The sequence below is a fragment of the Catharus ustulatus genome, chromosome 1, assembly GCF_009819885.2.
Source record: "Catharus ustulatus isolate bCatUst1 chromosome 1, bCatUst1.pri.v2, whole genome shotgun sequence".
NCBI classification, from domain to species: Eukaryota; Metazoa; Chordata; class Aves; order Passeriformes; family Turdidae; genus Catharus; species Catharus ustulatus.
The window spans coordinates 24,173,661-24,199,062 of record NC_046221.1 but is presented as its reverse complement, the minus strand read 5'-3'; the positions used below and the strand labels follow the sequence as shown (position 1 = coordinate 24,199,062).

Below are 25,402 nucleotides of genomic sequence, written 5' to 3'. Positions count from 1 at the left end.
GAGGCGCCCCTGGAGCCGCCTCCCAGCCCGGCCCGGCTCCCAGCGATGCGCGGCGCTGCCGACGCCCCGATGCGCGGAGCCTCCAGGCTCCGCCGCGGCCGGGCTCCGCTCGTCCTGCCCTCCCGCAGACCCCGCCCGAACCTCGCCCAGCGCCGCGGGCACTCACCGGCTCCTCACAGGGGCTCTCCCCGGCCCTTCCCGGTGCCTCCGCGCCCGCCACTCAGAGCTTCCATGTGCCCAGCGGCCGCTCCTCTCTCCCGCTCTACTCCGGGTACGGCGCCCTCTGGAGTGCCCGCTCCAGTGGGAGCCTCACGGGCAGCCTGGGCTGTCACTCAGCCCGCCGGGGTCCCCGGCGCGGGCAGGGCGCTGCGGCTGCCGCCAGCTCGCTACCCCTTTGTTCGGCGGCGGTGGCGGCGGCGCTGACAGCTGCTGCCGGCGGCGCTCCGCGGGCCCGAGCGGCCGCTCCGCCTCGGCGCCTCCCCGCCCGCCAGCCGCGCCTCCTGCTCCCGGCCCGGCCCGCAGCCCCGGCTCGCTCCGTCTTTCTCCGCCCGCGGTCAACAACCGGCGGCGGCAGCAGCACAAGTTCAGGCCGCCGACCCGGAAACTCATCGGCAGCCGAGGCCCGCGGGGCTCCGACGGGAAGCGGATCCACCGCGCCGGGGGAGGGAGCGGGGCGGGGACGGGGCGGAGCAGGCCGGGACGCGGGGCCTGGGCGGCGGGCGCGGCGGGAGGATGCGGCGGGCAGGCGGCGGCAGGCGCTACCGAGGAAGGCAAGGCAGGCAGGGAGGGAGCGGGGCTGGGGCGACCTCCCTCACCCCGGTCCCGGGGCGGTCCTGAGGGCGGGGGAGCCGCTCCCGGCGCGCGGGGATTCAGCGGGAGCACCCCTCGGGGGCCGGTGCCCGGCGGCTCCTGGGCGCGGCCGGGGAAGTTCGGGGGCGTTTCCCTGCCGGGCAGTGCGGGACGGGAGATGCTGGAGTGCGGGGTCGCCTCCCGCCCGTCGCCCTGCCGCCGTGCCCAGGCGAGGCAGCGCTGCGGGGCTTCCGATGCCCCCGGCCTCCCTCCTCCCCGGCGGGGGCGGCGCGGCCGGGAGTCGCGGCGGGTCCTGCGGGGGCCGGGAAGGGTGCTGAGGGAAGCCTGGGTGAGGCGTGTGCCTTAGTCCGGCAGCCTTTGGAATGGGGCCGCGTTGTAAACTCCTGGGTTTGGTCGGCATCAGTTCGTGGTGGTGTTTCCTGAAGCTGGTTGTGTTTATTGTCACATCCTTACAGCCCCACCCTTCTTCATTCTCACTTTTTGTTTTCTGGAGTCATATGCAAGTCTCAGCTCTGTCGGTTTCAGAGGCACGCTCATTCTGCACTGGGTTTAGTGCATAGTAGTGGCAGGAGGAGTTCACCTGCTGCTTATTCACCTGTCCTGCCACCTGTCATCCAGGTGATCTGGCCATACCAGTGCAGATTCTCTCCATACAAGCCTATGACCCAAACCCTGTGTATCCAAGCACATGTAAGGAAACCCAAGGAACAGGCCTTTCCCAGCTGTGCATAAGGGATGGGTTAGCATGTTGCTTATTTAATGTTTTTTGATGCTACTGTAATGCAAATCATTAGCTGTTTCTCTTCAGATACTATGCTGTTCACATACCATCATTAAATCCTCTAACTAATGTATTTGTCTTAACTGATGGTGAAAATATCCATGCTGTTATTTATGTTGAGGTTTTTTCGATATCTTTTCAGGTAGTCTTGATCCCAGGAAAACTACTGGACTAAGGGCATAGGAATCTGAAGACCTCTGTTTCTTCTAGAAGAGGTGGAGAAGCTAGAAACACTAACATTTAAAATACGTGGAGGAATTAATCTGCGAAAAGCATGTGCTTGCTGACGCTATGGAATGAAAGGGTGTTCATTTGCAGATGAAGAAAATGATCAACTGGAAGGTGGAAATGGTCAGACATAACCTTCTTTCTGGAAGCTGATATGTGATTTAGCTTTAGGAGGTTTTCCATATAATTTCCGTACAATTTTGTGATTTTAGGAATTGTCACCTTGGTTTAACAGAAGGGTAAGCAAAGCTTTTTCTTAAATCTAAATGCTTCTATTTGCTTTTTGCAGAAACTAAAGATATATTCCTTTCAGAAGCTCTATTTGAATTAATTGTGCACCAGTTTGCATCCCAAATGAAGTAAAACTGAGTAAATGAATCCATATTATAGTTTATTTTTATCAGCTTTGTTACTTGGCTGTAGGCAAGACTGTGTTCTACTTTGTGTAGGGGAGATGAAAACCAGGTATTTTCTTGAAATCCATGTGGAACTCATAGAAGTGCAGTACTTGTTACAGCACAATATGTAAATTACAGTACTTGTCACTTTGAAATGGCTTTCTTTTTCAATTTCATATCTTTTCCAGAGTTGAGAATTTCTGTGGCCTTTTGTCTGGTTTGCAAAATGAGGAAGATAATTACAAAGTGGAAAAAAATACATTGATTTTATTTTAAATAGGGATTAGAGAACAAGCTTATTTGTATCAAATCTATATTACGTCCTATTTTCTCCTTTCATGAAAAGGAAGCAGAATTATATCAGCCATTGGCATTTCTCCAGCTAAAGAACAATAAATGAATAATGCAAAGCATCAGTGGATATGAGCACTGCATCCTGAAATTTAGTGTGCTGTTGGATGTTTTTATCAGCTGAACCTTTTCTTCCTGTTTATTCATTATTTCCAGTGATCAAGTAAGAAGGAGAGATGGGAAACCCAGAAAACATTGGAGATGCATATGTTGCTGTGATCCGTCCAAAAAATACTGCTAGCCTCAATTCTCGGGAATATCGAGCTAAATCCTATGAAGTAAAACTATTTCTTTTCTTTATCTATTAGTTGTTTGGCTTTTTAAATAGTATGGTAAATATGTAGTAATATAAAAGTAGAGAATGTAGCCTTCCTTATCTTTTTAGTCTGCTGCAGAGGTCGTTCTGACTTCACTATTCTGCTCCTCAACATTTAGTACTTCTTGAATTTTGTTACTACTTTTACAGTGGCATAAAAAATTACAGTAGTTTCACGAATACAAGCCGCACGGATTATAAGCCGCACTTTCGGTGCCTCGACAATGTTGCTGTCTTTGTCAATAGATAAGCCGCACCCCGAATATTAGCCGCACTTTTGTTCGTCGCGAGAATCCGTGCGCAGCTTTCACAAATTGGCCAATTAGTAACAGGATCGCGGCATAGCGGGGTTTACTGGCTCGGGGCGGGGCCAGGAAGGCTCGGCCCGCTCATGGTTGCCGACGGGGCCGGGTGGCCCAGCTCAGCGCCACGGCTCGGCGGGGCTGGCCGGGTGGTGCTGCCGCCGCCGCCGGGCTCGCTGGCCCCCCTCTCCCGTCAGCACCGCCCCGCTGCCGCGTTCGCTAGCCCTGCCGGCGGGCTGCCGCCGCCGCCGCCAGGCTCGCCGGCCGCGCCGCGCCGCATTTGCTAGCCCTGCCGGCGGGCTGCCGCCGCCGCCGCCGGGCTCGCCTCCCGCCCCGCGCCGCGTTCGCTCGCCCGGCCGGCGGGCTGCCGCCGCCGCCGCCGGGCTCGCCGGCCGCCCCCTCCCATCTGCACCGCCGCCGCGTTTGCTCGCCCTGGCCGGCACTGCAGGCCCCCGCACCGCCGGGCTCCCCCACGCTGCTGGCCCCAATTCTGCTGGGCTTCCCCCGCTGCCAGGCAGCCCCACCCGTCGGCCTTCCTGCTTCTGCCATGCTCCCCTGCACTGCTAGCCCCAGTTCTCCCAGGCTCCCCCGCCCTGCTGGCCCGGGCTCTGCCGCCCCCCTGCCCCGCCCTGCTGGCCCAGGCTCTGCCAGGCTTTCCCACCTCTGCCGGGGCCGGCCGGGCTCCAGCTTGGCTTGGGGCTGCCGCGGGCTCTCACTTCCGTGTTGGCAGCTTTTAGAATTTTGTTAATGTATTAGCCGCCTCGGAATATTGGCCGCACTTCCGGGTTTCCACCAAAATTTTGGTCAAATTGGTGCGGCTTGTATTCGTGAAATTACTGTAATACTTTTAAAAGTTCTGTGCTTCTTTCAGCTGTGCTTAAACTTCTTTGGTTTCATTATTGTTTCAAAGATTTTGCTGCTTGAAGTTCCCATTGAAGGCCAAAAGAAAAAAAGAAAGAAAGTTTTGCTGGAAACTAAACTTCAAGGAGGCACTGAGATAACCCAGAGCATCTTGGATTATGTATTAGAAGCCACCAAACCGATTTCACCAGCTAATCAGGGTATTAAAGGTAAAACCGTTTTAATTTAATATACTATTCATAACACCGTGAAAATGTTTTTTAAATTGGCAAGGTTGTGCAAAAGCCTGAAATTAATTTAAAAAAAGAGTATATGTTTTGAGTTTCATCAAAAAAACCTAAGCCAACTATACAGCTAAAACCTTTCATTTACTTTTGTTTCTTTTCCAACTCTCTAAAATGCTTACTAGAAGATCGTTAATAAATTAATCTTTGTCTGTGCTGCTTCCTCGCTTCAAATTTAGCTTTATAGCTAAACTTCCAGTAAACTAGATCAAAGTGGCTTTTGTATCTATAACTTCAGCTAAAACTTGACTTGGGCTAGAGAACTGATAGATTATAAAGTCAATTGTTCAGAAGACAGTATCTGTATGAAAGTATTTCTAGCATAACTGTATCGCTCATGGATGGAATTTGATGAGTACATTTTTTTGTCCTTGTTGTTACGTAGTTAATCTAGCAAAGAACCTCACACTTGCACTGACAAATTTGTTTTGGCCAGCCTATTACATTTCTAGGTTGATATAAAGTATAGTAACTAAAGGACTTTTGGTCTTTGCTGTGGACTTCATCTCTGTTGTTTATGTGGTAAAATGTTTCAGGTAGTAAAACTGCAGCTGAGTGGACCTAACAGAGCTTGTTATGCAGCAAACACAGAATAACAGAATTAATACACATAGAGGAATGCCTTCTAAAAGCAAAAACTCTGTTTGTTGCATAGTTTGGAGAGTTTTAATTCAACTCACTCAGATGGCCCAAGCATTAATTATGCCCAGCTTAGTTTGTACACTGCTAAAATATGCGACTGGGATTGGAAAAGTTAAAAAGCGCTACAGTCATAAAATTTTTTCATGTTAATGGGTATATACGTAATTATGTTCTTTAGTTTTTCAAATGTATTTATATTTTCTTTGCTTTCTTTATATTATAGCTCATGATTTTTTCTTCCTAGAAAGTGGGAAGATTGAATCTGGTAAACTTTCAGATAGTCAACTCAAGATTTTTTCCTTTGTTTTGATGATTAATTAATTGTTTTGTGGTTTGTCTTGTTTTTGTTTTTAAATAACGTGCTAGGAAAGCGTGTGGTGTTAATGAAGAAGTTTCCTCTAGATGGAGAGAAGGCAGGCCAGGAAGCATCTCTTTACATTGTTCCAACTGTTGTGAAAGGTAACAGTGAGCATGATTTTGAAGCTGCACTCGTAGCAGAAGTTCACTTGAGGGCTTATTTTTTAATATTATGTATTTTAAGTTGTATATATCTATCTCATTAATATATTATAATATATATAAGTATATATATTTATAGGACATATTTATATAATATATTTTAATATTATATATTTTTTTCTGTATTTAAATGTTAAAAGTTGCAGGCAGGTGCAAAACTCCTTGAATATATTATATTTGGATGAAGTTTCTTAAAATCAAGGAAGAAACCTTTGGTTTAATGTACTGCCTTTGTTTTTGTAACAATAGCACACTTCTGGTTTAAGCAGTATTTGTGCACTTGGTTATATTTCAAAACACAGGCCTTAACTTGTGTAGAATTTGCTGAATGCAACTCTAAGACATCCTACTCAGTTCAGTGTTCTCAGAGAAGAATGCTTAGTAAGTCTCTAAACAATAAATAAATTCTTTAGAAAGCCAAGTAAATTACTTGTAAGGAAAGTGTGTTTAAAATATCAAAGTAAAATGTCTGTGTGCTTTTGGGGAAATTTCTTCATTTTTGCCTTACTTATAAGACTTGCTAAAAACTATCAAATAGATACCATTGTGGAGTTTTACCAGTACCAATACATGCCCCTCCTAGTCCTGAATCACCTTCCTTTTTTTTCTGGTACCAGGATGCATTTAACATATATTCCTCAAATGAACCTGATCACACTGATGGAATGGTGACAGAATATGTAGGGGTTTTAAAGCTGACCTGTTGGGTTGTGAATTGCTTGGTAAGGATTGTATGTAATAGCTATCAATTAATATTTGGAGAAAATTAAGTCACGCTAGTCTAAAGTTAGAATATAGTCTTAATGAGGGATGTGTAACTACAAAAAGGTGCAGAAGGGAAAACAAAATTCTTCTCACTGATGTGTCTTCAGAGTATGTTTCTTTTTTAGATAATACAAAATATACATACAGTCCTGGATGCCCTGTGTTCTACTGTTTACAAGACATCATGAGAGTCTGCAGCGAATCCAGCACACACTTTGCCACGCTTACTGCAAAAATGTTAATTGCCTTGGATAAGTAAGAGACACTATCAGTAAAAATACATTAAAATGAAAAGTTTGATATTTTATATAAAAATATAAATATGTATTTAAAAAATAATATGTCAGTGTGATATGTAGTTTTTGGTAGCATTCTTGTGGTAAAGAAGGAAATAATCATGGTGTTTTCTTCATGTTTATCTGAAATGGAAACCTTGACAACATATTTCTAGAAGTCTTTTTGCCCAAAGACTTTGCTACGTGATCTAAATCAAGTAGCTTTTTGAAGGTTCATGCTCACAGTGAATGTTTTGTAAAATCATAATATTTAATCTTCTGTAAATGACATAATTGTCATTTGAGTAAGAGCATTTGCCAGCGTGTAGTAAAAATATCCTGTAATTGTATACTATTAAGATTTGCATTTAAATTAAAACTCCCTGTAGAAAGAGAGTGCATCTTCCCCAGACACACAAATTTATTTGCAGTAGGGAATTAACTTTCAGAAAGGTGATGAGTTGTTTAGCCAGATTTATAGTAGTTTAAAATTTAAATACATGAACAGGTTTTGTGTTGTTCTGGTGGCTTTTTTGCTCTTTTTTTGGTGTTTTTTTAAAATGTACCCTTAACCAAGAAATACCAGACACACTTGTGTTTGAACTTACTTGCAGTAATAAAATTAGCTGAAACCTCTAGCTAATGTAAAAAATCATGCTACAGGCTATTATCTAAAAGGTTCTGTGTGTAGGTTTTTATAGTTTATTAGTAGAGTTGTAGTATTTCTGTGTATAACATCATACCAGTTAAATTTATTTGCTGCATGTTGAATGCCTTCAAGCTCTAAGTTCTGCTTAGAAGTGTTTCAAGCCTCACAAGAAGCCTTGGAGGAATAATAGAAAATAGTTTATATTTTTTATTCTCTATGTACATAATCTGAAACGATACTTCTCAAAGATTCAAACTGCCATATTTAATTTATCTACCAAATATTTACAGAAAATGCCTGAAAATGCCTTAGAGGATGTTTATAGCACAATGAATACAATTTTACTATTCTTTCTGCCAGGACCATGGGTAAGTGAAGAGAATGCTGCTTTTGCAGGACATTATAGCTTGGATCTAGGACTTAAAGACTAGGACTAAGCATATGCACTGAACTGCAGGTTACTTTCTGCCATCCTTACATATGGTTCTGAGACAGACAAGATGTGAGTGGTCTGGCAGTGGATGTCCAAAGCATGAACTTACTTCTCTTTCTTCTATATTTCCAGGCTCAATCACTAAACAGAATTTATTGTATTCCAGCAAAGCACATTGTTACCTCAAGCTTGTTGAGAAAGCATGTGCAGAAACCTAAATACAAACCTGGCTTTAGACCTCTAATGCCCCACTTAGTGTAACATTCAAACAATTTAACAGTTTGGTAAAAATCTATTTATGCAAAACTTGAGATGAACAACTTGTCCTGAGCCCTGTCTTATGTTGCATATGTGGTAGGGAAAATGCAGCAGGTGTGCAGTACTGACTTCCCCTGGTAGCACAGAATAAGAGAGCTCTAAAGCTCTTCAAGAGACTTAGCATTTGGAAACTGGACTTCTGGTTTGTTGCCTTTTCCTATCTTTCCCTAAAGAAACACATGAGTTGAAAAGCTTAAGTCAGGGCAGATATTGAAACTCACCCTTAAAAAAACTGCTTTAGGTTTCAAAATTTGTTCAGAGTAGTAATATTAATAAACTGAAAGTAAATGAAATTGTGACGTATTGGTGTGGTTAAGTTTTGTGGTTATAACCAGTGTTACTCTTAGTATATAATTTCCTTCTCTTTGAGAGTTTGCATCTGCACAAAATTGAGCAAATAGAACTGTTTAACTGAGTGTGGTTAACAAATTTCACATTCAGGGAGTAATTTAGTCTTACAAAATTGCCTGTGCACATTATAATTCTTTTTTTAAATTCAGATGTGTGATTATCATATAGGCAATCCTTAATCAAACAAAACAGTGGACAGCATGACCAAAATGATCCTTTTCTACATGAAAATTAATTACTTGCCCATTCTTTCCTGCAGGTGGTTGGATGAACGGCATACACAGTCTCACTCCATCCCAGCTTTATTCCGACCATCTCCTCTTGAGAGAATTAAAACGAATGTAATAAACCCTGCCTATGCTATAGAACCTGGTCAAACAGAGAGCTCATTGCACATGGGTTATACTGCCCTGGAAATAAAGAGTAAAATGCTGGCATTGGAGAAAGCAGATATGTGTATCTATAATCCTTTGTTTGGATCTGACCTTCAGTATACCAATAGGGTAAGAACTATATTTTCGTTTTGTATTTGTGAAACATACATACTCATTTTAGAGTTCATTTGATATGAGTTTGTGCTCACATCAGAATTGTTAATTTAGCAGTAAGTGTGTCCTAGTTTTTCAAATCCTCATATTTGATCATAATTCTCTTTCATTATAAAATGTTACTATCATAACTTTGGTTTCAAGAGAATACCTGGCTGGAATGGGGGATTGTGTAGACACATCTCAGTAAGGTAGTTTCTTCAGCTGTGTTTAAATTATGTCTTCACAGGTTGACAAGGTGGTAATAAATCCATACTTTGGCCTTGGAGCCCCAGACTATTCAAAGATTCAGATTCCTAAAAGAGAAAAGTGGCGACGTAGCATGAGCAGTGTCACAGAGGACAAGTATTATGTTACATTCCTTTTTCATTAATGGATAGTTTTGTTTTATTTTATTACAGTAACACTTGGTAGATGAAATTCTATTTGAAATCTCTAAGTATTGAAACACAGCAGTTAAAGGATGAATCAAGAAACGTGGTCTAAACTGTAAACATTAAAGAAGCATTTCTTGCTCTAATAAATACAGCTGTGGCTTGATTTTTGCATGACAAAAAACCCATTTGTATGAATACTGGCACATTTTAGCTGCATGAACTTCTCTTTTATTCTTCATGTAGATCTGTGGTTAGTGCTATGTTAGTAATTTTTTAAAAGTTGATGTTCTCATCAATTGTAGTATTTCTGAAGAGTGTTTTTCCTGTTTCCCCTTTTAATTCATAGGGAACACCAGTGGGTAGATGATTTCCCTCTTCACCGCAGTGCTTGTGAAGGCGACTCTGATTTACTAAGCCACCTTCTGGATAAAAAGTTTTCTGTTAACCAGTTGGATAGTGACCACTGGGCACCAATCCATTATGCATGCTGGTGAGTCAAGGATAGTTTTGACAATCCAATACATTCTATCTATCATGATTATTTAGCACTATCATTTATGTAATTTATGAACCTCCAAAAGAAGAAATAATCTCTAGACTTTTAATGCCCTGATTATAATATATGTTAGTATTAACCTTCTGAAAAGAAACATTGCTTCAGGTTTTGAGATAATTTTAATTTGAATGGTTTTTGGGGAGACCAGTTGTGGAGATCATGTCATCACTTACTTATTGCCTCTTGTATCTCTCCTGACTATCTATTCTAATTCCTGCTGGAGGCACTGGGTCTACTTTAGCATGGTAACTTTCACACTCTCTGTTGACTTAAGCCTGTGAGCAGTTTTACAGCACAGCAGTAGCTGAGCTGAGCATGCTTTGTTGCAGCTTTTAGTGGGGAGTTGGACGAGGTGATTTACAGAGGTCAGCATGTCTGACTGTAACTCTGTGATTTAGCCTGTAAGTGCTTGAAAGCTTTTCTCAGTCATAAAAACGCTTTTGTTGTATCTTTATGGAAGTCAGTCTGTTGCATATATAGTGGTCATTGCATCTGATGATAGGAATAACATGAAAATCAAACTTGGTTATAGAAAGTCCACAATCTTACTTGCCTTTTAGTGTTTTTCAGAAAGTTTGTAAATACTTTACACATCAAGTATACACAAGAGTTACCAGTTATAAGCATAGGGGTTAAGAATCATCAGGATCCATCTGCATGACAATCATAATCTGAACTCTGATTCTCACACTGATTGCTTTTTTCTAGACAAAGCCGGACTCTGTTCTGCCATGACTGAATTACTGCAACTACCCAAAGTTAGGTAGCTTAAAGCAAGGTTCAGTTTGTCTATAATTAATCCAACCAACAGTTATTAGACCGGTGATTACCAAGTGTAGAACTGATACTAGTTTCTACAAACTTAATTATTTTCCATGTTATCTGGTGTAATTTGAAAGCTAAAAACTCTTCAGTGTGGAAAAAAACCACGTCTTCATAATTAGAACGATCTGAAAAAAATGGTTCTATATTTGCTGAGTCTATTCTGTTTTAAACACGTCTGCAGGTATGGAAAAGTTGAAGCCACTCGAATGCTGTTGGAGAAAGGGAAATGCAATCCAAATCTTTTGAATGGTCAACTTAGCTCTCCTCTTCATTTTGCTGCTGGAGGTGGGCATGCTGAAATAGTACAAATTCTACTAAATCATCCAGAAATTGACAGAGTAAGTTTTGTTTGTGTATAGAAATAGCAGTTTTAGCAGCAATTTCTAGCTTGTGTATGAGAAATATTTTGGTGTTCAGATCACAATGTATAAACACAATGATCTTGTAAAGTGATTGCTAAAAAGTAGTTAAATATTTTTCATTAGCTTAACTTTTTCCATTTTGTATCAATTAAATGTTTGAGCTCCGGTATCATAATTATCTCCAAAATGTGTAAATATTTAGCTGTCTCCAGTGAAATCAATGTAGAATCAGTGTTTCTGTTTGTTTGTAGCACATTACTGATCAACAAGGAAGATCCCCACTGAATGTCTGTGAAGAGAACAAACAAAATGAGTGGGAAGAAGCTGCAAAACTACTGAAGGAAGCCATAAATAAACCTGTACGAGTTTATTTTCTAAATAGTTTAAAATTTATATTTGATTTACACTTAATCTTGTAGAAGAGCTAGAGTCACTTCTGGCTGTTACTGGAAATGTGCAGCATGTTTAAATTGTTAGTGTAAATACTGGCAAACTGACATTTCATTTAATGTTTCTGTTCTGTTTCATGGCTCAAGAAATACATGTAAGACATGTAAACGTGATGCTCCAATTTATTTGTAGGAGCATCACATCAGCTACTGATTTTCTGTCTATTTTTGATGATACAATCATCAGCTTTCTTTATGAATTCTTACCTTGTATGTTGATAAACAGGAGCATTCAGCTGGCTAAATGTAAGCTTCTATGAAACAGGTTTTTTGTCAGTTAGTAAGTGTAGGCTTCCTTGGCAGCCAGTGGAGATTTAGCCAGGATAGGAAATAAAATTAAAATGCAATTCCTCTTATCCTGAATTAGATTGAAAATTAGTCAAATTATATAAAGCCTCTTGTTTCTTTTCTTTGACTTCAGATGCAACCTGTGTCCCTGTAAGTTGGTGGTACTAAACCTGCTAGTTTTTCAAGGTGTTTTTAAATTATCTTCCTTTCACTCAGCATGAATGATCTTCCAAAACTAATTAGGGAAGGGACTGGCCTTTATTTTAAGGTCCCTGTAATGCAGTAGATCATGTGAAGGTGTGTGTCTCTAATGACTCTGAAGACTAATGGACATGTTTTAAGTAGATTTCAGAGTGTAATGCATGATTGTAATGTCATTTATTACTATTGAATTAATACATATGTGAACTCCCTTATAAACTACTACAGTAAGAATGACAATGACTACCGCAGCAAAAATAGATTGATGTTTTCCATTCCAACCTCATTTTCAATCAGTTACCATTTTCTAAGCTATTTTTTCCTAGAAGTTTTTAGGAACTCAATTCTTGATGACTTAGTAGATTTGAGGAATGGGTTTTTTTCAAGCAGCTGAAACATCTAACTTACAGAAATGAAAACAAGACATTTAATTGATTTATAGCTTGTGTATACATGCTTTAAGCACCTGATTTATATATATGTATGTCTTTCAGGAGCCATACTGTGGGCTCACATGCATTTCAGTGAAAGCTATGGGAATTCTGAAGGGGAAAAAGAATTATTATTTATGTGATTTATTTAGATTATATTACAGGAGCACTATAATAAGAGCTGGTGCTTCCCTCTAAAAATAAATCATTTTAGTATGGGGGGGAAAAATTCATAACCTGCCAGTAATAGCAAAGTGAATGTTTTGGGATATGCATAGGCTAGATCCTTCAGGGAACTTTTAAATACCTACTTGCCTTTGAGTTCAACAGAAGTCCTCAAAATACCAGCAAGATCTTTCTTGGAGTTACTGTTGTAAAAAGCACAGTATAAGAATTTGCACAGGACATGAAACAAGCAATTTAGGTAAATAATAAATATGTGGGAGTTGTGCAATGTTCTTTTTCCCAACATTATAGATGTTGCTGATAGATGGTAAAACTACTTTCCTGTCTAGAAACACCAACAGAAAGGATTTTAACAAATTGTTTGTTTAATATGTTCCTGTTTTTATGTAGTATGAAAAGGCACGAATTTATCGTATGGATGGGTCGTATCGCTCTGTGGAGCTGAAACATGGAAACAACACAACTGTCCAGCAAATAATGGAGGGCATGCGCCTGTCTCAAGAAACTCAGCAGTACTTCACCATCTGGATCTGTTCTGAGAACCTCAGTAAGTAAAAAGGACAATGGTTATACTAAAGGTTTGTTTCAGCTTGCCTTTAGGAAAAAGTAATGCTGTCTTAGGAGAGTAGGAGACATGCTCTCTGACAGGTTTTATGGCAGGTGTTTCCAAACTGCTTTCAGAGCTGTGGAGAGCTTCTCTGCTTTAGCTTTTACTTTGGGTACCCTCAACAAGTCTGACTGTATCACTCTGACACCTATAATGTATTTCATCCAGGAAGATGAGGCTGTTCCAGGTTGCCTTTCTGTTACAGGGCACCTTGGCTGTCATACTAGTAACTTATCCTGGTTTTATCCATATTTTTCTTCCCAGAGTATCTGAATTTGGATGCATGTATTTGTTTTTACTAATGTTTAGTCTTTTTAAAACTACCAATTAAAGTAAGATGATTAATGTTTTTTCATTGGGTCCTTTAATCATATGAATTTTCCCGTGTTTTGCACCAAAATAATTTTTTATAAACAAGTTTTCAAATATATTTGGTGAGAGAGAATTCTGATGTAAAATGTCATGTTTATATTTGTGGTATATTTTGGTATTTCTGATCAAAATAAAAAAGATACTATCGTTTTTATTTGAGATATATAGCAAAAGATAGAAACCCAAAAGAGTCAACTAGTGTGGTTGAGTATTTTCAGATAATGTGGTCATCAATACTGCTGCAACACGATAGCTCTGGGATACGTTGTGGATTACAAAGCTCAGTTCAGGTCTGGTGTTGACAGTGTCATTAACAAGAAGCCTTGTATTTAAAATGTTACTTACTTACTGTTGCCAATGCTCCTCTACAGTAGTATTATTCCTTTTTTTTAAAGTAGCCCTAATTACTGCAGGAAATATTTTCTTTATTTTTCTTTAATCTTTTTCTTCTGGTGTCATACCATTGGCCTTTTTACTTTGTTGTATGTCACATGACTAACGTAACCTTCAACTAATGTTAATGGAAAGAAAATAAAGTGTTTGAGAGTTAAAGTCTTGCTGCTTTTGCTTTTTCTAAATATCTATGTAATGTTTTCATAGAATGATTGAGGTATTACCCTTGCATTTGGGGGGAAGAGCTCGCTGATACATTGTGTAAAAGCAAGTAATTCTCTAGATACTTAGACTACATTTGAAAATGAACTACTGATTTATGGTTTCAAACAACTAATGGACAAATTTCATTATAAAGTATGTTGCAGTTTGTGTACAATTTGTAGGGACTGTAGGTTTCTTGCTCATAGGACAAGAAATGCTTTCTGTGTTTGAGTGTAAGATGGGTAAGTTAAATGAACAGATAGTTCTCAGTGAAAGATGTTGCACTATAACATATCTTTTTAAGTTTTTCATATAATGTGAAATGCCAGTTTGAAAGCCTGAGCAGTGAGGATGAGACAGATACAGCCTCCTAGAACCTCCCTCTTAGAAAAAGCCAAGTGATAATCCAAGGATAGGCAGGGTGAGTGAGGAAACCAAAGGTACAGACTCTAGTACATAGTAGGATTATAGCTGAAAGCTCTGTATTAATTTCTCAGCTCTCATATACACAGGAGAACATGAAACATTGATTGATTTTAGCCTGTTAAGAATCAAGACATTTTATAGATTAAAAAGAAAAATATCTGTTCTGAAAAGTTTATGGTTTTTGTATATGCAAAAAGGGCAAATAATTTATAAGATAAATTATATCTGTATTTTTCTGTCAGAAATAAGATTATTGGGCTTTGTATTTCTGCCACAATAATAAAGACAACAGTCTCTCATGTTTTATTATTGTGAAGGTCAGTCTTGGTAATCCATTAAATTTTTAAATAGCACTTCACTCCTGAGAAACTGAAAATAATGAAGTTTCAACACTATTGCATTTAGTGAATTGATGCAAAGAATTTTGTCGATAAATCCATATTTTCAAAACTTTTTCTATATAGCAGTTTAGAAAACATAGGGAAAGTGTTTGTTAATGAGTCTTCAATTTCAGATACTCTGGGTTTGGTGCAGCATTTGTGTGTGTGTTTGTATGTGCTGGGTTATTCTGTTTGTTTATTTAGAAACAAACCTGTTATTTTTCAGGTCTCCAGCTGAAGCCATATCACAAGCCTTTGCAGCATATCCGAGACTGGCCTGAAATATTCACTGAACTAACAAACTTGGATCCTCAAAGGGAAACTTCACAGCTTTTCCTGAGAAGGGATGTGAGACTTCCACTGGAAATAGAAAAAAAGGTCAGCACTTGGAAGTGAATGAAATTATGGTCAGACTCAGAACACTTTGACTGTCAACACTCAGTGTGTATAGCGACTACAGTAATTTCCAAACTTATTTAAACCTGACATCTTTTCTGTAATGGTTTGAATCTTCACATTCTCCCCTCCCTCTCTCTTGCCTTCCTGTCATCTCTTTGTTCTCTCTCCCTTTCTCACCCTCTCAGCTGGGTTTATCCAGTGTCTCCATGTGTCAGTCTCTGTCTGGCATACGGCTAAAAACAACCTGCCTGAATTTCTTCCTTGTGCTGTTGTTTTTCAGTTACTTAATTGGTCGATTTCAATGGGGTTGTTCAAACATATTACCAAAAATGAATTCATGGGGGGAAAAAATTCACAGATGCCGTATTTCTGTGAACTTTTTGATTGGGCATGGTGTGCTGGTTGCCTTTCATTTGTGTGTTTGATCAGTGAATTGTTGAACTAAGTCAATGAAAAGCAATTCTTGTATTACAAAGCACCACTCAAATGCATACTTCAGTTGGGATCACACCTTTGTCTTCTGTCTCTGAATCAGTAAGAAATGGTATTTATAGTTTCTAAGCTTATTTCCCTTTTTACAAAGAAATTATATTATTTAAATCTTTTTAACAGATTGAGGATCCACTGGCTATTCTTATACTTTTTGATGAGGCCAGATATAATTTACTGAAAGGTTTTTATACATCACCTGATGCAAAGCTGATTACACTGGCAAGTTTGCTTCTACAAATAGTCTATGGAAATTATGAGAGCAAGAAACATAAACAGGGCTTTCTAAAGTAAGTATGTGTTTACAACTTAAAATTATGGGTTAGATTAAGTATTTTAGATAGCATTTACTATGGAACCCTCAGACTTTAGGTATATTTGTTGGTTTTCTTCATCACTGAGTTATAGTTCAGAGTAATCATGTAACCCTTGTAGCATTAATAGAAGTTGGACATTGTGTGTGAAAATGTATTAATTATTGCAGTCCTAGACAGAGGGATGGAGGTTCTGTAGTGTGTAAAAGCTGTCCTGAGGTACAGTAATACCAAAATAAACAACAGTGTTCATTTGGAGGGTTCTGACAGGACTGAGGCTTTGAGCAATGTTGAAGAAACATCTCAGCAATGTCTGGGATTGACTTTCCCTCTTTGGACAGACCATGCAGCGATATTGTTTCTCTTCTGTGATTTGTAGGAGAAATGCTGTACTAAATTGGTCAAACCCATAGCACCAGTAGGGCTCAGCCAGATGGTATTTTTCTCTCTCCTTCTCTCTGCATGCCAGCACAACAGTAGCTGAGCTATTTTGGGATGGCTTGTTCTTCCCACATACATTTCTACAGCAGTATCTGAGCCCATGAAGATTCCCATTCTCCACTGTGTGCACCTTCATCCCCTGCCATCTCCACCTCACTTCATTCATGGAACAGCAGCTGTGCTGTTCTTGAATGCTGCTGTGCTTCTCATCTCTTATTCACAGCATCAGCTGAGCTGCCTTGGCCTGGTGGGTGTTTGCATATATTGTCCTGCAGTTACAGAGCTGGTGGATGGAGCATAAGGAGAATGGGGTTTAAGTGGGACTGCCCTCCTGTACCAGTGTGCGGTTCAGTGCAGCTGAGTTTTGCATGAAACTGACTCCCAGCAGCTGCAGGGTGGTGTTCCTCTCCACACTGAGCCATATCAGTACTGTGGTTCCAAGTTCATCCTGCTCCATGGAAGTGTTTGGCTCTACAGACAGGACTACCTGCAGACATAGTTTGGGCTAGATAAAAAGCCATTTGGACATGCTTTCCATCCATATTCACAGTTCTTCTTCATATAGATGAGGAGTTTCATAATCTGTTTTTCTTTTTGTAGTTGACATAAGTGGTAATTCCAAAAATATATCCAGGCTTGTTTGTATGAGAGTATCCTTGACCTTAAAGATCTGATGCACTGTCCTGTGCAGGGTCTTTGTTTGGCAGATTATATCTACTGCCAAATACAGTTTAAATAGGTTACATCACTCGGTCTTGAGACTGTCTTAATTGTACATAAAAGCAAACTAGTAAAGGCTTGCATTCTTCCTTTTAGTGTTTTCCTACATTTTGTGTTTTTTAAAAAAGGTAGGTGATGTAAGTAGCTTTTCTTTCGTGTCATGTAATATATAACTTAAATGTGGAAATTAATTGGGCCGAGTCCTTGATAGTGCTGACTACAGCAGTGAAAGGGAGAGTGTCTACGAGTATCTACAGTCTATCATATTTTCTGAGTATGTGATATGCTGATGTAAATGGCATTTTGTATATAATTTTGGCTTCCAACCTGGAATTCACCAAACTGCTCTCTAACCAAGTATGAGTCGTGTTCTGCTGGCATTTCCTCTCCATGCCATGTCCATGATGTGTGACACTGAGTGTGTAATGTAAAGCTGAATCTTCATTAACTGAGAATTGCACTATATCTTAGGAAACCATTTCATCTGATGAGGCAAGATAGAATAGGAGCTGTCTGGCTCAGTATGTGACTTGAAGGTACACTATGGCAGACATTGTTCTTTTTTCTTACATTGTTGAGTGAAGAAAAGCTTTGTTCCTCTTTGTTTTTCTCTTAGTGAAGAAAATCTTAAATCTATCGTACCAATAACTAAACTAAAAAGCAAAGCTCCTCATTGGACAAACAGGATACTTCATGAATACAAGGTAAGATAAATAAGCAGGTAGTAGAAAATCCTGTTCTTGAACACTTTTGACTGTTTGGTTGTCAATTAATGAACATAAATACTGGTATAAAAAGCTAAAAATGTGTATGTTCTGAATTTTTGGGATGGGTTGTTGGAATATATTTCTTGTACAGTTACAGATCTCTTCGTTATCTGTTCATTTACCTTCAGTGTTACCTGTGTATTTGGCACACTTCCAATTCACACATCCAGGCATAAATGTGTAAAAATCGACTCTGATTTAAATTTGCATGTCACAATAGATCCCCAAAGTCCTTTTTGTCAGGGTAATATGTATCTTCGGGATCTGGTAGTGCTGCTGATGTGCACATGCACGTATACACACACACACACACACGTACAAACTCCTTTGACAGAGCAGTTAATTGAGAAAAAAATTTAATTTTTTTGGACTTGGGCTGCTTGTGTAAAAATGCATCTGACTGAGGCCTGTGGTTTCCAAATGAGGTCAGATTAAATTTGTGGTCTTCACAAGTAAGTGTGGAAAAAGCGAGGTGTGTCAGAAAGAGAATTGAACCAGCTGATGTGCATCGCTAAAGGTAGCTGCCAGGAAACGCTGCAGAGGCACCTAAGGAATGTTTTCAAACCTTGCCCCTTATTTTGAGGTGGGATTACTCAGTCATAAACTTTCTTTTGGTGCCACACCTTTTTTTGTCAGAAATTAGCAGATCATTCATATTCTTTCTAATAGAGAAGAAGAAGGGGGTGGTGGTGGTCTAAGACTATAGTGCAGCAAAGTCGTCTCTACTCTGTCATCAAATTACATGTTAGAATGAGCACAACTTTCTTGACTTCTGCTATTGAGACATTATTTTGGCGTGTGGGGCATGGGGGGAAGGGGAAAGCAGTTGAAGTCTTTTGTTCTGAAGATTTTACATGTTAGAAATGGCTGCATTGCCTGCAATGGTGTAGCATTCAGGTGAGCTGTAAGGCAGGATGTGGATCCAGAGAGGCTGATCCTGTCTACCATACCCACAGTCATAGCCCCCTAACTGTTGAAGATTTGTGTTTTCCCTTGTGTCTGTGCCTTCTGATCTTGTCCATGGTCCAAACAATTTTTTGTTAGAGTGATTGTTACCATTCTGGTTTGAGGACCACTCCAGCAACAGTTTGTTCTGACTGCTGCACTGTACTGAGGAGGAAGGAACAGAAGCCTGTCTCATTCTGAATGAAGGCTCCACTAATGAAAAGAGGTCTGCACCTCTCTTTTGCTTAGAAAAGTAAAAACAATCCTTGCTTTTGGAAGGAGGTACTTGCTCATCTTATCATGTCTCACTGGATTGGACCTCTTAAAAGAGGAAGAATACTTAATTTTAAGAATTGTGATACATTTAGTATCGATGGGTGCATAGCTGCTGATCCCAAGTCCCAGTTACTTCTGAGAGAGGCAAATCTGTGGGGCCCTTCAGAGTTTGTGTGTCTGTGCTCAGATTTCCAAGGCTCATATTGGTATCTGGGTTTTGCCTCACTCTTCTGGCGCTTGAGCCTTTCCATGCCTCTAAGGTTTAATTTAGCAGTAGGAAGATGGTTGATAGGAAGGCACTTTGAAAATATGCATTTAGTAGGGATTGCACTGAACAGTCTATTTTCTTCAGACAATCATAACTGTTTGGAAGGACTTGCTGATTGCCATTGTTTCTTTATTTTTAGAATCTCAGCACCAGTGAAGGTGTCAGTAAGGAGATGCATCACCTTCAGCGCATGTTCTTGCAGAATTGCTGGGAAATTCCTACTTATGGAGCAGCTTTTTTCACAGGACAGATATTCACCAAAGCAAGTTCAAGTAGCCATAAAGTCATCAAAGTGTACGTAGGAGTAAATGTAAAAGGGCTGCACCTCCTCAACATGGAAACAAAGGTCAGCTTAAGTAAACTGCCAGTGATAACTATAAAACTTAATTCTCTTCTCTTAAAAATCTTAGTACTTTCACATCCAACTGTTTAGTTAAACTTGACTGAAAATTTCCAAGGTTTTAAGGTCTTTATAAGTTCACTAAAGTCTTGCATTTTTTCATTTTACTACTTTATGAACTACAACTGAATTGTGGAACATAGTGGTTTAGGTCTGAATCCTGTCTTTGTGAATGAAGGGAAGTTCAGTTTGCAAGTATGGAGCGTATTTTCTGAGTGACAATTTCCTACATTTGATCATAGGCTTTACTCCTCAGCCTGAAGTATGGCTGCTTTATGTGGCAGTTGGGAGATGGAGATACGTGTTTTCAAATCCACAGTCTGGAAAACAAAATGAGCTTTATTGTGCATACCAAACAGGTAAGCACTATCATTTCGCATCTTTTACATTCAATTATTTTTTTCTTAATTAGATACACAAAGCTCTTTTCTCTTGAGATTGACCACCCTTGCACAGTATACTATAAGTCTAAGCCAAGCCCCCACAAAAGTGGTTTTAAAGCTTTATTATTAATATTTCAGAATGTTTGCCTGTTTTTTAGCATGTGAAGGCTTCATAATTCAAAATTCATAAAATGCATCTATAATCATTATGATAAACCTTTTGTTTAGTTGAAACTGTTTCTTCCATGCGCCCAATCCCTCATTCTCTTAGATTAATTCCAAGTATAATGAGATTCCGAGAGCTGAAGCAAGTAACTTTGTAATCAAAAGTAATGATGTTTGAGATTGGATAAAGCTGAGAATTACTTTTGTCATGTACTTGATTGTCACGGTTCTGAAATGCTGATAGAATTTAATTGCATCCTTTTACATAGGCAGGACTTGTTGTAAAACTCCTGATGAAATTAAATGGCCAGCTAATGCCAACTGAAAGAAATGAATGATGGAAATGAAGAATAGTTACCAGATGACATCTGATGGCTGAGCAAAAAACAACTTGTTCCTCCTTGTAACAGGACTTCCATGTACATGAATTTTACACAATAGAAAAGTCAATTTGTACAGTTTTTTTAACTTTGTACAGAAGCTGCATGGTTTATTTTTTTAAAAAAACTATACAACATATCTATTATTTTTATAAATATTTTTGTGTTTCGTATATTAACTATTGTAGGGCTTGAGCTTAACCAATAAAGCTGATGAAATCTAAATGGTTTACCAAGTTCGACGAGCATGAATCCAGTAAAGCTTTTGTTCCCAGAGAAATATGGGACTACCAGTGCCATTAAGCAAGTCTCAGTTAACCTACTTACCTTTTGTGTTGTTGTGTGGAACATCAAGGAGATGGTATATGTTGCAGTATTTTGTAGATACCCTGTATTTTTAAGATACTATTGATAAATATGCTTAAGAGACCAGTTAGACTGTTGAGCAACTACTTTTGATAAGCTCTTGTTTTTTATTTGGTTTCTGACAAACGTTTGATCTTGGTTTATTTTTACTCCTAACTTTCTCATACTTTGTATTCATATTTATTCTAAAATACTGCATGAGGATGCCAAAAGGGAAATACTTTAAATCATTCAGAAGCCATATTGAATGTTTAGCATGCTTGTTTTGTAAAATGGATTTTTACTTTTGCTGTGCAATATAAAATGTATGTATGGAGGAGAGGGAGACAGGGATTTACAGACGAACCTTACTCAGAGGACTTCAGAAAGTTTAATAAATCCTACCCTGGATTGCAACACATATGCAGTAACAAAAACTCATACAGGAGGTACTAAGTTATTTATCTTAAATAATTTTCCTATTGATTAATTCAGTTTCTTCAGGCTAAAAGCAGTGCAGGATGCAGGAATGAAGATGACAAGGAGGTCAGATACAGTTTGTAAGCATTCTGCCTGCTCTTTGAAGAGTCAGGGTTGGGGCTCAACAAGTTGGGTCCCAAGTCTAAGGTGGGATCCTATGCAGTCTGAACATATCCTTGTACATTAAAATAGTACCTGTAACACAAATCTTTGAAATTTCTGGTTGTATTTCAGGGTTTTAAGTGCACTTGACTATTTCTTCCGTGTAAACTGCATGCTAAAACAGTGTGCAATATTTTGTAGAAAAAAAGCTTTTCTAAAAAAAATAAAAATTAGCACTTGCCTCTAAGTTTTCAAATAAAAGCTAAAATGAATGTGAAGAACTGTGCTGTTGTATAGTAACTTTACTCATACCTTACTAGTAACTGCAGTTTAAGAAACTAAAGTAGTAAGCCGTTAAAAACATGAACAGGACACTTGTATTTTGTATTCTTCTTAGCAAGCTGTACTTTTCTACTTAAACTTCACAGGCCTAAATAATGGTGAATTTTCATGGATTGTTATGCTTTATTTAAGGTAAATAATGCAACAGTCAGGTCCTTCATTGTGCATCCCTGCTATCACTTGGCACTGGTATCAGAAATACATTTCTCTACATAGCACTTTCTTAGAAAACTAGAGGAAAATGTTAGGAAGGTGTGTCAGTTGCCTATATAACTATACTCTCAATATGCCTTATTGCTGTGTAGTCCTTTCTGCTAAATTCTTATTTATTACTACCTAATAAATTGTTTGCAACAAGTCATATTTGGTGTTTCTATTTTTGTAACCAGGATGAAGGTGCCATCAAATGTTACACCAAGCAGGTGTTATTACCAAAGAGCAGTAGTTTGTAACAGGCTCATCTTTGTAAGGTGTGTAAAAAGAGAGGACCAGCGGGAGAGTCCCATGATGACTCTAAATTAAGGTAGTGTACCTTGGAAACTGCTCAGGAATTTACCAGGTAAATTGGAAACTGTTCATTGTGGCAAGGCACTGTTGCACTTCAGTGGAGCCACTGAGCAGCAAGAGCCCAGTTCTGCAGTCCCACAGGTTTCTGGCACCTGGGTGCTCATGCTGCCCTGCTGGGGGAAGGCAGGTGTGTGCTCTCCTTTCATCTGGAAGCAGGGAAATGAAAAATGGGAACAGAGAGAAATCCAACACCACAGAGACAGATCATTAGTAAGAACCCTCTTACACTACCAAACAACAAACCAATGAAAATGAGCTGCAGACTGGGCAAAGCTGACACTTGTGCCTTTATAAATACGAGATGCCCAGCTCACCATCTGTAGTGCATCTAACAAGCACTTTTTAAAAAGCAAGAACCTGTACAGCTGCCAAAAGCAGCTTGAGTAGAACACTCAGGCAGGTCCTGTAAGGCAAAAAGTAGAACACTCAGCTAAGCCCTGTGACTGAGAACTTAAAACTGAAAAAGAGGCACAATTTTACCAAGCGGAATAACTGACCCCCTGAGCCCAGTGAGCAGCTTGTTCAAGTGGGAAGCCTTGGACCTGGGCTATGTCCTGCTGCTGCTGCTGCTGCTTGGTGCAGGGAACAATTGCTCCAGGGAGGTGAGGGTTTCCCAACTGTTGTCAGCTTAGAGCTGAATGCAGTTTAAAGCTGGGCTGTTGACTGAAAAAAGAAATAAAGGTTCAACAGAAGCAACATACATGGTTTACAGAAGCTCTCCTTTACCTTAATTGTTACTACTATAGGGTAAAATTATAAAAATAATGTACTAAATTACTATTCTATATAAATTTAAATATAATTATTAATTGTGTAAAAATGAAATAAAATAATTCATGTATAGGTAATTAATCTGGAAATACTCTCCCTTGGAAGAAATAGACTGATGCTATTCCAGCAAAAATGTCCTCACTTCATGAACTGACAGAGCAGAATGTCCATAACAACCAGTGATAGCTCTCATGTCCCCCGAAAAAATTGTCAAGGCTTGCAAATATAAAGGAATTCTCTCCCTCACTACAGCACTGATGAATTTCCTTTGGCATTGAAAAGTGTTGAAACTTCAGAGCTTGCAGGCATAAATTGAAAACTAGATCCCATAATTGACATGAACAGTTTGAAGGTACTCAACATTGATTCCATGCACATATCAGCATTCACAACTGTGACAGGCGGCGACCTCTTTATGGTCAGAGATCACTCACCTGCACAGTAAAGGGTGGTCTGAGAGTTCTTATTTTGCAGTCAGGGCGCAGCAGGGCACGAAAGAAGACTCAAGAGCTGATGTTCAGAGGTTTCCAAGGTTGTTTATTCTTTCTCATCTAAGGAATTTTCTGTCTACCTTACAGCAGTCCACTCTGCAACTCATCCAAGGCTGTTCTCCTGCCCTCCGGGGCAGGACTTATCTTTTATACCCTAATTTACGTCTACTTTATTTACAATTAATCACCAATACTTTATACCCACTTTACACCGAGCAGTTTTCCCTTCACCAATCCCGAGTTGGCATCCTGACCCAGAAGATGGATGCCATGAAGAAGAAGAATTTCTTACTACGCCACAAATCCTCCATCTTATGTCCAAAACCCCCTAATGTAAACAATCTTTAAAACCTTACTTTTCTACCTTTTAACACACCAATTTACACTCTACTTATTTCTGTGACTCTGTAATTCTGTATATAAAGATGGTAATTTCTCCCAGGGACTTAGATTGAACTCACAGGGATTTTTGGCACCTTGCCAAGGCTTCTGAGCCCTGTACAGGCTCCAGGGAAGCCAGGGATTATCCTGGGTTCCCACACACAACCTCCACTCATCTAGTAATACTCAGCACATGTGAGACCTTGATACTGAGTTTACACATTTAAAATAACTACAAGAATATTCATTCAGTAACAAGTTTATGCTTTTACCTGTTCACCTTTTCACTAAAAATACTCAGATGACAACAAATAATTTATTTCAGAAGAAGTAGGGAATTTATGAGAATTTAAGTTTCTGAACTTTGCAAAAATTTATTTAGAAGCATTACAGAAAATCTTTGCAACTCTACTCTGTTGAAATGTCTCATTGAATGAAATGTATGTAATGTCTCGTTGTATGTAATTATCAAGCCGCCTTCCCTCTAGTATTCCCAGATTTACACATTTAAAATTTAGAAACTGACTGGACTCACTGGTTGAACAAATACTACCTTCAAAAGACCTACCCAAACCAGAATTTTCTGGAAATGCATTAAGATACATTCCCATTGAATTTAAAAATTGTGTATGGACAACAAGCTGACCTCGGCTGTGATGAGCTCTCTGTTCCCAAATGCAGCTTTGTGCACTATTTGATCTTAAACCCTTAGATCTTAGCGGAAACTCATTTCAAAAACAACACCGGGATTTTCTGACATTAAACATTTGGAGCATCTGGAATCAAATAAGCTGTCCTCGTTCTCCGCCGGCAGTGATGCCCGAGGGACGGATCACCGTCAGAAGGCACGTTCCGCGGTGCTGTCGGGCTGCTGGAGGACACGCAGCGCTCCGCACACCCGGGCTGCGAGCGGCGCGGCCGAGGGGCCGAGCCTGAGGCGGCGGGGCCCGGGCCGCCCCTGCCGCCGCCCGCCCAATGGCGCGGGCCGCAGCCCGGCCGATGCCGTCACCCCGCGCAGCGCGGCCGCGGGTTGGCTGCGGCGGCCGCAATCGTCACATGGGCAGAGATCAGCCCAGCGCCGCGCTCCG

The 25,402-nt window shown here is 40.0% G+C and overlaps 2 protein-coding genes across 5 annotated transcripts in view; one reads left to right on the top strand and one right to left on the bottom strand.

Moving 5' to 3' along the window:
• The window catches only part of ANKIB1 (ankyrin repeat and IBR domain containing 1), a 91,071-nt gene extending 90,822 nt beyond the window's left edge, over window positions 1-249 (bottom strand). For all 3 annotated transcript variants that reach the window (XM_033075479.1, XM_033075500.1, XM_033075490.1), the window contains exon 1: window positions 167-249. The gene's annotated coding sequence lies outside the window, so the exon portion shown is untranslated. The remainder of the gene's footprint in view (window positions 1-166) is intronic.
• Window positions 188-22,465, top strand: KRIT1 (KRIT1 ankyrin repeat containing). 2 transcript variants are annotated; one of them, XM_033075513.1, is made up of 18 exons: window positions 188-271; window positions 1,734-2,058; window positions 2,725-2,846; window positions 4,097-4,256; window positions 5,340-5,432; window positions 6,383-6,512; window positions 8,543-8,786; window positions 9,061-9,176; window positions 9,555-9,698; window positions 10,771-10,927; window positions 11,203-11,310; window positions 12,897-13,053; window positions 15,115-15,266; window positions 15,900-16,066; window positions 17,868-17,955; window positions 19,647-19,853; window positions 20,150-20,266; window positions 20,725-22,465. In XM_033075513.1, exons 3-18 carry the CDS (start codon window positions 2,745-2,747, stop codon window positions 20,791-20,793), a joined length of 2,211 nt encoding a protein of 736 aa, XP_032931404.1. In that variant the 5' UTR covers window positions 188-271; window positions 1,734-2,058; window positions 2,725-2,744; the 3' UTR covers window positions 20,794-22,465. The 2 variants fall into 2 exon arrangements, with proteins under 2 accessions (XP_032931404.1, XP_032931413.1); XM_033075522.2 differs by lacking the exons at window positions 188-271; window positions 1,734-2,058 and having other exon boundaries at window positions 2,087-2,846.
• Window positions 22,466-25,402: the final 2,937 nt, after the last annotated feature.